Source organism: Erinaceus europaeus, chromosome 1, assembly GCF_950295315.1.
Source record: "Erinaceus europaeus chromosome 1, mEriEur2.1, whole genome shotgun sequence".
NCBI classification, from domain to species: Eukaryota; Metazoa; Chordata; class Mammalia; order Eulipotyphla; family Erinaceidae; genus Erinaceus; species Erinaceus europaeus.
In genome coordinates, this window is record NC_080162.1 from 116,093,306 (window position 1) to 116,107,463 (window position 14,158).

Sequence of the window (14,158 nt, forward strand, 5' to 3'; positions counted from 1 at the left end):
CATAAAACAAGGGAGCCAGGTGACAGCATGTCCACAAAGTGCACACATTACCATGTTCAGGGACCTGGGTTCAAGCCCCTGATCCCCACCAGCATGAATGGCAAAACAGTACTACAGGGGTCTCTCTTTCTTTCTCTCTCTCCTTCTCAGCTTCTCTATTCAAAAAAGAAAGAAAGAAGGAAAGAAAGGAAGAGAGGAAAAGAGAAAGGGAGAAAGGGAAAAACAGTCACTGGGAGCAGGCACCAAGCCCCAGAGAAAACTCTGGTGAAAAATAACAATCACAACAAGAGGCTGAGAAAATGCTCCCCCAGTAGAGCACACACTTTATCAGGCTTGAAATCCCAGGTTCAAATCTCCAGCATGGGGATATCTACCTGCACAGAGGAGACTTCACCAGCAGCAGAGCAGTGCTGTGATGTCTCCTCTTTCTGCCTCTGTCTTTCACCTTATATCAAAAAATAGAGTCTGCTAGGAATGGAGGAATCATGCAGGTGAGGAGTACAGATGATAAAATAGAAAAAGGGAAAAAAATGCCACCTGGTGCTGTGGATTCACTGTAGTGGCAAAAAGAGACCTGGGAGCCACCAACACTCTTCTTCCCACTGGAGTGACTGGGAGCCAGAGCCCACAGTTACCATGGCTACATGTGTTCATCTCTCTCATGGAAAAAAAAATTCCACAAGACCAACTCCAGGCCTAAAAATATATCCTGGTCCCAGGAGGAAATGGGACAGGAGCTGTAAAGAGAGAGAGAGAGAGCAAGAGCGACAGCGACAGCGACAGCGAGAGAGAGCAAGAGAACCTGGTTCGAGCCTCCTGTCCCCACCTCCAGTTGTGAAAGTTCACAAGTGGTGGAGCAATGCTGGATCTCTCTCTTTCTCATTCTCTTTCTCTCTCCTTCCAGGATTATTGCTGGGGCTTAGTGCTAGCACTACAAATCCACTGCTCCTGGCAGCCATTTCTTTTTCCATTTTATTGGATAGGACAGAGAGAAATTGAGAAAGGAGGGAGAGATAGGGAGAGAGAAAGACAGACATCTGCAGACCTGGATTCACTGCTTGTGAAGCATCCCCTCTGCAGGTGAAGAACAGGGGCTCGAACCTGAATCCTTGCCCAGGTCCTTGCACTTAGTACTATGTGTGCTTAATTGGGTGTGGTATGCCCCCCCATTTCTCTCTGTCTCATCTTCTATCAAAATAGAAAAGGGAAAAAAATGGCCACAAGGTGCTGTGGATTCACTGTGGTGGCAAAAAGACATAGAAACCCGGGAGGCACCCAACACTCTTCTTCCCACTGGAGTGACTGGGAGCCAGAGTCCACAGTTACCATGGCTATGTGTGTCCATCGCCCCTTCAGGACAGTCCTCATCAGCCCAGCAGGTGGCCAGCGGGATGGAAGGATGCTGTGGTGGGTCAGAGAGTGGAGTTACAGAGGGTTCAGGGGCTCCCTCCCACAGTCAGCCCTGAGGCCTGTGGAGAGACACATTCCCCTTAGACTCTCCAAGTTCACTCATTTTGGGAGGCACACAAGAAAGTTGAATGATGCAGATAACAGGAGGCAGTGGGAGCAGGACAAGCACCCCTAGCTCACATGTGGGTGCTAGTATTACGTTCCAAGGCAGAGACACCCAGTCTGGCAAAGGAGGGTACTCTAGTCAGAGGGCCCAAATAGGGAAGTAGTGTCCCCCATATTTGCCGTGTGATGGCAAGCTAGTCTCTTCCTGGATTATTCTATAAAGTGAGGACATCAATGGGGTGAGGATATAAATCATCCCATGGAACACACACTTTACCATGCCCAGGGACCTGGGTTCAAGCCCACAACCACCACATGGGAGCTCCTGCATGAAGAAAACTTCACAAGCAGTAGAGCTGTGATGTGGTGTCACTTCTCTCTGTCTCTTTCTCTCTCTGTGTTTCTTAAGAAAAAAGAAAAAGAGGGCCAGGCAGTGGTGCATCTGATTAAATGCACATATTTGTTTTGTTTGTTTTTGGTATTTATTTATTTTGCCTCCAGAGTTATTGCTGGGGCTGAGTGCCTGTACCATGAATTCACTGCTCCTGGAGGCCATCTTTCCCCCCTTTTGTTGCCCTTGTTGTTGTAGCCTTGTTATGGTTATTATTGTCATTGTTGATGTCATTCATTGTTGGATAGGACAGAGAGAAATGGAGAGAGGAGGGGAAGACAGAGAGGGAGAGAAAGGCAGACACCTGCAGACCTGCTTCACTGCCTATGAAGTGATTCCCCTGTAGGTGGGGAGCCGGGGGCTCAAACCGGGACCCTTATGCCAGTCCTTGCGCTTTGTGCCATGTGTGCTTAACCCACTGCACTACCGCCTGACCCCCACAAATATATATATATATATATTAAATATTTATTTATTTATTCCCTTTTGTTGCCTTTGATGTTTCATTATTGTAGTTATTGTTGTTATTTGATGTCGTCGTTGTTGGATAGGACAGAGAGAAATGAAGAGAGGAAGGGAAGACAGAGAGGGGGAGAGAAAGATAGACACCTGCAGACCTGCTTCACTGCCTGTGAAGCTACTCCCCTGCAGATGGGGAGCTGAGGGCTCAAACCGGGATCCTTACGCTATTCCTTGTGCTTTGCGCCACCTGCGCTTAACCCGCTGCGCTACCGCCCGACTCCCTCAAATATATATATATTTTAAAAAGTGGTGGGGCCAGGCAGTGGCACACCAGGTTAAGCACACATATTATGAAGCTCAAGGACTCAAGCAAAGATGCCAGTTCTAGCCCCCGGTTTCCCACCTGCAGGGGGGGTCTGCAGGTGTCTTTCTCCCTCTCTACCTTCCCTGTTCTCTCAATTTCTCTCTGTCCTGTTCAATAAAATGGAAAAAATGGCTGCCAGGAGCAGTGGATTTGTAGTGCTGTCGCCAAGCCCCAGCGATAACCCTGGAGGCAAAAACAAACAAACAAACAACAACAAACAGATGCCAGGACATAGGACAAAGAAAAGGCACCAAGACTCCAAAAGACAGAGAACTGTGGCTCCAGAAAAACTTCCAAACAGCCTACACGCCAATCATTAAATAGGCATGTTGCACCCACTAGAGTACACACATTACCATGTATAGGGACCCAAGCTCAAGTCTTGGATCCCACCTGCAGGGTGGGGAAACCATGAGCCATGGAACAGGGCAGTAGGTATCTCTCTTTCTCTCTCCCTCTCTATTTCCCCAATTTTGCTACTCCTCAAATGTTCTTTATAAAGAAAGGGAAAGAGAGAGAAAGAAAGAGGAAAGAAGGAGGGTACTATGCGCAGCCCACATCAGCGACCTGAGGGCCGCCCCCGTGAAGAGGCCTGGGCGGAGCACCAGACACCGCTCCCTGCGGCATACTGATGAGCAGAACCCTTCCGCTATGTACCTCAGTAGTGCCCAAGAACTTTCTTCAAAATTACTGCACCATTAATAAGTAAAAGAAAAGAATACTCGGAGAGGAGAATTGTTGGGTATTCTATGCAGGAAATGTATGCTGTAGTATCAGGAATGGAAGATTACAAGCATTTTGTCCCTTGGTGTAAAAAATCTGATATAATATCAAGGAGATCCGGATACTGTAAAACACGATTAGAAATTGGGTTCCCACCTGTACTGGAGCACTATACATTAGTGAAACCACATTTGGTAAAGGCATCCTGTACTGATGGGAAGCTTTTCAACCACTTAAGAGACTGGTGTTTTAGCCCAGGTCTTCCTGGTTACCCAAGAACCTGCACATTGGACTTTTCAATTTCTTTTGAATTTCGCTCACTTCTACACTCTCAGCTTGCCACGATGTTTTTTGATGAAGTCATGAAGCAGATGGTAGCTGCCTTTGAAAGAAGAGCATGTAAGCTGTATGGTCCAGAAACAAACATACCTAGGGAATTAATGTTTCATGAAGTTCATCACACATAACGGAAAAAAAAGAACTGGTCATCGATTCGTATCTTTAATTCACTTTTAGGAAGTGCTTTCATCATTCACCTGAAGACATCAGAAAGGATTTTTAAATTTGGCTTTTATAATAAAATTGATACTTTGCACCATTAAAAAAAAAAGAGGAAAGAAGGAAGGAAGGAAGGAAGGAAGGAAGGAAAGAAGGAAAGAAGGAAAGAAAGAAAGAAAGAAGGAAGGAAAACAAATGGCCAATAGGAGTAGTGGATTCATCATGCAGACACCAAGCCTCCAGGTTTATCACTGGGGCTTGGTGTTAGGATTACAAATCCACCACTCTTGACAGTCATCCCTCCCCCCATTCTATTGGATAGGACAGAGAGAAAATGAAAGAGGAGGGGGAGACAGAAAGAGAGAAAACTGCACATCTGCTTTGCACCTGTGAAGTGGACCCTCTGCAGGTGGGGAGTGGGGGCTAGAACCCAGATCCTTGTGCGGTCATTGGGCTTTGCACTATATGTGCTTAACCCAGTGCGCCACTGCCCCGTGATAATATAATTCTGATGACAAAATAAGAATAAGAATTAGACGTTGTCTAAGTACTGAGAAAGGGGAGGACATAAGGTTTGCCAAGTGTAAACACAACCCTTGTAAGCATACCTGTCCTCCTGTATGGAGAGGTCCAACCAGGGATCTGGAAAACCCCCAGAAATTGTGGGGGACCAACCACCAGGATTCAGTGGACAGATGGCCACAGTTACTCTACCCCCATAAGTGATGAAATGCTGGACTTGGATAAAGAAAAATATCACCGTGGAGGCAGACATTAGGGCTATGTCCCAGGTTCCAGCTGTTCAAATAAAATCAAATCCACAAATGGGAAACGGTGCACTTAAAAACGGCCAAAGGATAAGTCTCCTCTTTATGTTTGTTATCACAGTAAAAAAATTATTTAAAAATATGTATATATATCCACAGTTGGGGATGAGGGCTAGTGTGCTGTGTGATAGGCTGAGTCCCTGACATGTCCCCGTTCAAGGAAATAAATGAGATTTCATGAGGTAGAGTCTACATTTCTGAGGGAAGAATAGGGTGAGGGACTCAGGCTTGACTGAAGTTGTAGTGAAAAATACCCAGAGTTGGGGGGGTAGATAGCATAATAGCTCTGCAAACAGATTCTTGTGCCTGAGGCTCCAAAGTCCCAGGTTCAATCCCCCATACCACCACAAACCAGAGCTGAGCAGTCCTCTGGAAAAAAAAAAAAAAAAACTGACTTAGAAATATTTAGGACTGGGTGGTGGTGTACCTGGTTTAGCATGCTTGTTACAGTGTGCAAGGACCCAGGTTCAAGCCCCCAGTCCCCACTGGCAGAGGGAAAGGTTTACAAGTGGTGAAGCAGAGCTGCAGGTGTCTCTCTCTCTCGCTTTACCAATCTCTATCCAATAAATAAAGATAATAAAATATTTCTTTTTTTTTAACCTCCAGAGTTATCACTGGGGCTCACTGCCTGTATTGTGAACCCACTGCTTCTATGGCCTTTTTTTTTTTTTTTTTTGTGGGGGGAAGTAGGACAGAGAAATTGAGAGGGGAGGGGAAGATAAAGAGGGAGAGAGAAAGACACCTGCAGACCTACTTCACTGCCTGTGAAGTGACCCCCCTGCAGGTGGGGAGGCAGGGGCTTGAACTGGGATCCTTGCACAGGTCCTTGAGCTTTGTATTATGTGTACCATCACCCAGCCTCCAATAATAAAATTAAAAAAAAATGACCAGAATTCATAAACAGCCCTGAACCCAGCATAAATTGGATTACTTATCATCAAAAATGGCAACTGTTGGGGCTAGGAGATGGCTCACAGGTGAAGCACACACTTCCTCATGAAAGTGAGAGGATCCAGATGTGAACCCCCTTCCACCATCTGTGAGCATTTGAAGAGGGAAGATTCACAAGGGATAGAGCAGTACTATTTTGTCTCTCCTTTCTCCTCTCCCTTGCTCTCTCTTTCATGTCTCTCACCCTCTATCTAAAAAATTAAATTAAATTAGTCCCCTGGAAGCAGAGGAATTATGCCAATGTGGAGCCCCAGTGATAACTCTTGTGGCAAAAATTAAGTAAAATGGGGAAGGGGCTGGGCAGTAGTGCTGTGGGTTAAGTGCACAGTGTAGGGGGGTCACTTCGCAAGTGGTGAAGCAGTTCTGCAGGTGTCTATCTCTCCCCCTCTGTCTTCCCCTCCTCTCTCCATTTTTCTCTGCCCTATCCAACAACAACAATGGGGAAAATAAAAATGATGCCTCCAGGAGCACTGAATTCTTAGTGCGGGCACCACACCCCAGCGATAACCCTGGAGGCAAAAAAATTTAAGTAAAATGGAAGTTGCTGGCACAAGGACCAGGGTTTGAGCCCCGTTTGTCCCCCACCTGCATGGGGAGGAGAGGTAAGGCAGGTCTGCAGGGGTCTCTCTCTCCATGTCTCTACCTCACTCCTTCCTCTCAATTTCTCATTGAACTTTAAAGTCAGAGAAATAACAAATGGGAGGTTGCTAGGTGGTGGGAGGGGGGCGAGCCCTCAGCATCCCTGGCTTCCTAGTGCTGGCACAGAGCCTCCGCAATCCACCTAGTAGTATTCAAACTAGAAAAGGGGGCTGGAGTAGATACCAAAATGGTGATGCAAAGACACTCTCATGCCTGAAGCTCAGAAGTGCCAGGTTCAATGCCCTGCACTACTAAAAGCCAGAACTGAGCAGTGCTGTGGTAAAAAATAATAATGATGATAAATAAATAAATATTTTAAGAGTTGTTGGGGGCCAGGCAGTAGAGCAGCAGGTTAAGTGCACATGGTGCAAAGCACAAGGACGGGCACAAGGGGGAGAATGATTGAGAAGGGAGTGGTCCCACAAAGAGAAGGAAAAAAATAAATAAAAGGAGGACGGTCGCAGGCATGAAGGGTAGAAATTGGTTCAAACCCTACCACTCTTGTGGTCTGGGAGGTGGCTTAGTGGATGAAGCACTGGACTCTCAAGCATGAGGCCCTAAGTTCGATTCCTGGTAGCATGTGTACCAGAGTAATGTCTGGTTCTTTCTTTCTCTCCTCCTCTGTCTCATGAATAAATAAATAAATAAAATCTTAAAAAGAAAAAACCTTACCTCTCTGACATGAATTTTCTTTTTTTTTTTTAATATTTGTTTATTCCCTTTTGTTGCCCTTGTTTTATTGTTGTAGTTATTATTGTTGTTATTGATGTCATTGTTGGATAGGACAGAGAGAAATGGAGAGAGTAGGGGAAGACGGGGGTGGGGGGTAGGGTGGGGAGAGAAAGACAGACACCTGCAGACCTGCTTCACTGCTTGTGAAGGGACTCCCCTGCAGATGGGGAGCCGGGGGCTCGAACCAGAATCCTTATGCTGGTCCTTGTGTTTTGCGCCATATGCGCTTAACCTGCTGCACTACCGCGCAATTCCCTCTTTTCTTTTTCTTAATTGCCACCAGGGTTATCACTGGAGCTTTGTGCCTTTACTAAGAATCCAGAACTCCCTCCCAGCAGCCATTTTTCCTTTCTGTTTTGTTTGTTTGTTTGTTTGTTTGTTTATTTATTTATTATCAGAGCACTACTCAGCTCTGGCTTGTGGTGATGTGGGGTATTGAACCTGGATCTTTGGAGTCTCAGGCATGAAAATCTCTTTGTATAACCATTATACCATCTACCCCTACCCTTTCCTTTCTTTTTCTTTTTACTTGATAGGACCGAGAGAAATTAAAAAGTGTATGGGGAAATAGGGAGAGAAAGATACTTACAGACCTGTTTCACAGCTCATGAAACTGCAGGTGGGGACCCAGGACTTGAACCAGTCTTCTTGTGTATAGTAATTTTTTTTGTTTGTTTCTTTTAAATATTTATTTATTTATTTTCCCTTTTGTTGCCCTTGTTGTTTAACATTGTGGTTATTGATGTCATTGTTGTTGTATAGGACAGAGAGAAATGGAGAGAGGAGGGGAAGACAGAGCGGGGAGAGAAAGACACCTCGGACCTGCTTCACTGCTTGTGAAGCAACTCCTCTGCAGGTGGGGAGCTGGGGGTTCGAACTGGGATCCTTATGCTGGTCCTTGTGCTTTGCGCCATGTGCGCCACCGCCCAACTCCCTGTTTGTTTGTTTGTTTGTTTTAATTAGAAACAGGCAGAGAGAGATTACAGTACCAAAGCTCCCTCCAACGTGACAAGAGCTGGACTTGAACCTCGGTCATATACATGGCAAAGCAACACACTAGCCAAGTGATCTGTTCCACCAGCCCTGTTCTTACTCCTTCATAAACGTCCCATCTTGCTATCTACCAAATAAGATAGCCTCTTGGAAGTCCAATAATGTCCTTCACTTAGATGGGGTACTAAGACTAGTACTGGTAAAGTACCCCTCCCAAAAATAATAGCTGTGCATCAAAATTTAAATGTGATAAGATTCTATGAAGGAAAAAAAAAAAGCTTTTTAAAGGGAGAGAGAGTTAGAGAGATAGCATAATGGTTATGTAGGAGAATTATCATGCCTGAGGCTCTGAAGTCCCAGGTTCAATTCCCCATACCACTATAAGCCAGAGTTAAGCAGTGCTCTGGTGAAAGGGGGGGTAGGTGGAAGGAGCCCATGACATGCTATGCTGCAAATTAGAAGCTCTCTGTCTGGAACATAATGACTTTTCTAGTTGAACAAGTACTTATTACACTTTCTATGTAGCAAGCACTATTCAAAGTATCCTTAAGGGGGTGGGGGTAGACAGCATAATGGTTATGCAGGGGGATTCTCATGTCTGAGGCTCCGAAGTCCCAGGTTCAATCCCCTACACTGCCACGGGCCAGAGCTGAGCAGTGCTCTGGTGTTTCTGTGTCTTTCGCTACATCTCTCTCAAAAATGAAAAAAAAATAAATAAATAAAATAAAATAAAATAAAGTTTAAAAAAAGGAAGTTGCTTCAGGACACATTACTGGAGGGTAGAGATAAGGCAAGGAGGTAATCTTCCAGCTCAGCTCTTGCTATTAGAACCGACCTGAGTACCTAAGCACTGTGCCTAAAATGTGTTAAAATGATATCCTAAAGGGTTCCCAGGGATGGGCCCGGATACTTCAGAGTGGACACAGGAACAGTGGAAAGCTCCTGTCACCCACAACCTGGGATGCCAGGGACAAGTGACTCAATTTTGCTTAGCCTCAGTCTTCTTATCTTAAATGGGGGCTGCAGTAATGCCCAACAGGCAGGGTGATTGCAGAGATTAAATGAAGCAGTTCTCAGAAAGGATTTAGCCCAACGTCTGGAATATATGCTGTCATCTAAGGGGAAGCAGGACAAGGTTGGTGACTCCAGACTGGCAAAGAAGCTAGGGACCTGGGACTGTGTGGTGGCACACCTGGTTGAGCGCACATGTTACAGTGCGCAAGGGCCTAGGTTCGAGCCCCTAGTCTCCACTAGGGGGGATATCTTTGCGAATAGTGAAGCAGTGTTGCAGGTGTCTCTCTGTCTCTTTCCCTCTCAATCACCCCTCCCCTTCTATATTTTTGGCTGTCTCTATCCAATAAGTAAATAAAGATAATAAAAAACAGAGAGAGAGAGAAAGTAGGGATCTACTGGGAAACTCCCAAGTACACTTACCTCTGGGCATCTGCCTTGAACCTGCTCTGGTGTCACAAGTAAATTGGTCACCAAGAAGAACACGTTCTCTCCCTAGAAGGAAATTATCAGTGTTAGCCTTGCCTCACTCTTTTTTTAAAAAATTTTTATCTTTATTTATTGGAAAGAGACAGCCAGAAATTGAGAGGGAAGGGGGTGATAGGAAGGGAGAGAGACAGAGAGAGACACCTGCAGTCCTGCTTCACCACTAGCAAAGCTTTCCCCTTGCAGGTGGGGACCGGGGGTTTGAACTCAGGTTCTTGAGCACTGTAATATGTACGCTTAACCAGGTGCGCCACCACCCAGCCCCCCTTGCCTCACTCTCACTAAAGGAAAGCTCAGAAATGGGTAGCTTGGCTGGAAGAAACCTTGGTCCCATCCAGTCATCAATCCTGCCTCCAAGGACAATACCTCCAGGTAGGTGAGCAGAGGCTGGCTGGGTTTACGTCCTTTCCTGAGCCTTGAGTCTACTGTTAAGAGACAAGTTCATTTCTCATGCTCACCTGACCAGAATTCTTCCAAGAGCTCCTGGCTGCCCACCTGCAGGGGGGACACTTCACAAGTGGTGAAGCAGGTCTACAGGTGTCTTTCTCCCTCTTTCCCTGTCCTCTCAATTTCTCTCTGTCCTGTACAATAAGATGGAAAAAATGACTTCCAGGAGCAGTGGATTCACAGTGCAAGCACTGAGCCCCAGCGATAAGCCTGAAGGCAAAAAAAAAAAAAAAAAAAAAAAAAAAAGAAAGAAAAGAAAAAGGGGGAAAAAAAGAATGTAGTGGAGTCTGATTGTGGTGGTCTGACTGGAGGGAGGGAAAGTAATGGGAACATCTGACAGCAGTGTCCCAGGTCCAGGTGGGAAACATTCAGGAAGTTCCATCCCACCTCAACCCACCCCTCAAGCTATCATTGAGGTTCCAGACACCCCACTCCTTTCCACGTGTAGCACAGAGTGTAGCACTCCTGGCCTGGCTTTCTGATTTGTCCCCTTGTGCACTGGGAAATGTCTTATGTGCCCCCCCCACCAAAAAAAAAAACCTGTCCAGAATGTCCAGGGTCCCAGTGCCAGCACTGGCCTGGGCTATTTCTATCAGCCTGGACTCATGGGCCCTAGGGCACCCACCTGTGGTGGCTTCACAAAGTCAGCTGCATCCCAAAGCTGGCTCTCCAGTTCTTTGATCTGAACCACAGAAACCCCCTTGAGTTTGGTGATGACAGAAATCTGGGGGTCCAGGTCCTGCTCCTGGTAGCCTTTTTTGACAAGAAGGCCCCACCTAAGGAGGAGGCAATGGGTCATGTGGTGTGACTCTGACACTCAGGGAACAGAGAGACAAAGCTGCACTCTATACACTTAACCTCCACACCTCCTGGCTCCAAACCCAGCATTCAGGGGGCCCACCTCTTGAGCACCATTTCTCACCCCAAACACCATGCACAAGGCAGACACTTGGGGGGGGGGCAGGTGGTGGCTCACCCAGTTAAGTACACATAGTGTTAAGTGCAAGGACCTGCACAAAGACCCAGGTTCAAGCCCCCCTGTACTCCACCTCCAGGGATTGCTTCACAAGTAGTGAAGTAGGTCTTTAGGTATCTTTCTCTCTCCCTTTCTATCTCCCTCTCCTCTCTCAATTTCTCTCTTTCCTATCCAATAAAATGGAAAAAATGGCCACCAGGAGCAGTGTCTGGCACTGAGCCCCAGTGATAACCCTGCAGGCAAGAAAAAAAAAGACACTGGCCATGCATTGGAGAGCAAATGCCTTCCAAACAATGCCGACCACTACTTCACCACCACTCCTTGCCCTGGCTAGCCCAGTTTTCTCCTTTAAGATTCCCCTGACATTAGAACTGGTGGTCTCTCCAGGGACCATAGTGCTCTGTCTGCCACAACTATCAGCCCCACCCAGAGATTCTTGCTGTGTGCCTAGAGCCCAAGATGGGGCTTGAGACCAGGCCCAGGAAAAGAGGCATTTAAGTATACAGGAAGATGCTTCACTCATTGCCTTCTAGATACACAGAGCTTCTTCCCTCTGCTTACCCCCTACCTCTGTCACAACTTGTCCCCTCAGCCCCCTCCTACCACCAGTCCAGCCCTTAAACGGTGAAGTACTGAAGCCTCAGCCCCACAGCACCTCTTATGATTTCCTAGCCAGCCTGGCAGAAACCATTTTCTTACCCCACCACGTAGATTACGACCCCAAGCTGTAGCAGCCTCTGCAGGGCACCCACCCGCCGGTTCCTGGTCATCACATACTTCTCTGTTTTATAATCCAGAAGCCCCAAGCCTGCTGCAGCTGCTAGGGAACTCATGCTCCCAGCTCCTGCAGGCCACTGGGGTGTGTGAGTCAGCAGCTGCTGCCACAGCTGAACAAGAAGAACCCAAGCCAGCTGGGCCACCAGCTATTAAAGGGATACTTCCATTTTGGGCAGGATCTAGACTGCACTTCCAGCCACGGGATCAGTTCCAATCTCCCAGCTGCCCTGGACCTCCATTCTATTTAGACTCCTTCTGCCAGGCCCTGCAGAGAGGAATAGTCCCTAGGAATTCTAGGGGAGAGAGTGGAGAACAGGTGCTGGAGATAATTGTGATATAGGAGTGTGGTGGCAGGAGTGAGGGGGGCTGAAGTGACAAGAAAGCTTGGGGGGGCTGGGTGGTGAGGCACTGGATTAAGTACACATAGTATGAAGCTCAAGGACCAGAGCAAGGGTCCCAGTTTGAGCCCCCGGCTCCCCACCTGCAGGTGGGTCGATTCACAAGCAGTGAAGCAGGTCTGCAGGTATCTTTCTCCCTCTCTATCAATCTCCCATCCTCTCTCAATTTCTCTCTGTCCTGTCCAACAACAACAACAATGGAAAAAATGGCCTCCAGGAGCAGTGGATTTGTAGTGCAGGTACAGAGCCCCAGCAATAATCCTGGAGGCAGAAAAAAAAAAAGCTTCAGGAAGGAGCTCAGTTGAGTCTGTGTTGCTAGGCATCTCTGGGTGCAGACAGGAATCTGTGCTCCTTCTTGTGTGCAGCTGCACAAGACCATTGTTTCCTGACAGGAGTTATTCTTGCACACGAGCATGGTTTGAGATCCTATAGCAGTTAGTTATCATTTCAGCAGTGAAACCTGTCTCTGATTTGTAAGACTGTGTGCTAATTCAGGCAAGAACTGGTTGAAATGCTACCTACATAATTGGTTTCAAGACTTGACACATTCAGCAAGACCTTTTAAAACTTTGATTGCATAATGTATTTTTAAATTTTTTAAAAATATTTATTTCCTTTTGTTACCGTTGTTGTTTTATTATTGTTGTAGTTATTGTTGTTGGATAGGACAGAGAGAAGTGGAGAGAGGAGGGGAAGACAGAGTGGGGAGAGAAAGATAGACACCTGCAGACTTGCCTCACCGCCTGTGAAGCGACTCCCTTGCAGGTGGGGAGCTGGGGCTCGAACCGGATCCTTATGCTGGTCCTTGTAGCTTTGCCCCACGTGTGCTTAATCCACCGCCTCCCTGCATAATGTATTTTTAAAAGACTTATTTTTAAAATATTTATTTATTTATTCCCTTTTGTTGCCCTTGTTTTTATTGTTGTAGTTATTGTTATTTGGTGGGGGAGAACTACCCAATGTAAAGCATACAACAGATGTTGTCATTGTTAGATAGGACAGAGAGAAAAATGGAGAGAGGAGGGGAAGACAGCGAGGGGGAGAGAAAGACAGACTCCTGCAGACCTGCTTCACCGCTTGTGAAGTGACTCCCCTGAGGGTGGGGAGCCAGAGGTTTGAACCGGGATCCTTATGCTGGTCCTTGCGATTTGTGCCACCTATGCTTAAACCGCTGCACTACCGCCCGACTCCCGATTTATTTATTAGTGAGAGAGAGTGCCACAGAGAGAGAGAGAGAACAGAACACTACTCTGGCATATGTAATGTCAGGATTCAAACCAGGGATCTTATCCATGCAAATCTTACTCTTTCTGAGTCATCACCTTCCAGGCCATACATGATATAATTTTTAATGTATTTATTTCTATTTTTATTTATTATTGAATAGAGACAGAGAGAAATTGAGAGGGGAGGAAGAGAGGGAGAGAGACACCCAAAGCCTTGCTTCATTACTCATGGAAGTCCTGACTGGGGGAGGGGAGGACGAAATCTATTGCTTGAGAGTTGTTTTTGTTTTCGTTTTGTTCTTTTGCCACCAGGGTTGTCACAAGAGCTCAGTGACTGCATAACTCCATTGCTTTCAGCAATCGCTTTTTTCTTCCTTTTTGATAAAGGATGAGAGGCAGAGATAGAAAGGGAGAGACAGAGAGATGGAGAGACATTGCAGGACACCTCCATGCTCCTGAAGCTCCCCCTACAGGTGCTCCGGTGAGATGACCTGGGGCTGAAACCCAGATATTTGCACTCTACTGGGGGAGCCAATAGCCACCTCTGAGAATATTTTTATATCAGGAAATATTATGAATGATATTGAAAAATCATCCCCATTATTAATTTTTTAATCAATACATGTTAAAGTAACAAGAGCAGGCTGGGTGGTGCCTCATCTGGTAGAACACATGCATTATCATATGCAAAGACTGGGGTTCAAGCCTAGGATTCCCACCTGCAGGGGGGAAGCTTCATGAG

General features: G+C 46.4%; 1 protein-coding gene, 1 long non-coding RNA gene and 1 pseudogene across 8 annotated transcripts in view; 2 read left to right on the forward strand and 1 right to left on the reverse strand.

Moving 5' to 3' along the window:
• P2RX6 (purinergic receptor P2X 6) overlaps nucleotides 1-11,915 on the reverse strand; it is a 41,865-nt gene extending 29,950 nt beyond the window's left edge. For 4 of the 7 annotated variants that reach the window (XM_060194205.1, XM_060194200.1, XM_060194245.1 and 1 more), the window contains exons 1-4: nucleotides 11,715-11,881; nucleotides 10,665-10,815; nucleotides 9,530-9,601; nucleotides 1,327-1,402 (exon numbers count right to left, since the gene is read on the reverse strand). In XM_060194205.1, the coding sequence (XP_060050188.1) occupies nucleotides 1,327-1,402; nucleotides 9,530-9,601; nucleotides 10,665-10,815; nucleotides 11,715-11,848 (433 nt within the window). In that variant the 5' untranslated portion in view covers nucleotides 11,849-11,881. Of the gene's footprint in view, nucleotides 1-1,326; nucleotides 1,403-3,884; nucleotides 3,925-9,529; nucleotides 9,602-10,664; nucleotides 10,816-11,714 lie in introns of those variants that run through there. The other 3 variants (XM_060194211.1, XM_060194252.1, XM_060194217.1) reach the window with 2 other exon arrangements.
• The window catches only part of LOC132539424 (uncharacterized), a 279,884-nt gene that overhangs the window by 73,244 nt on the left and 192,482 nt on the right, over nucleotides 1-14,158 (forward strand). The gene's annotated exons all lie outside the window — the stretch shown is intronic.
• On the forward strand, nucleotides 3,358-4,058 carry LOC103123147 (coenzyme Q-binding protein COQ10 homolog B, mitochondrial-like; annotated as a pseudogene).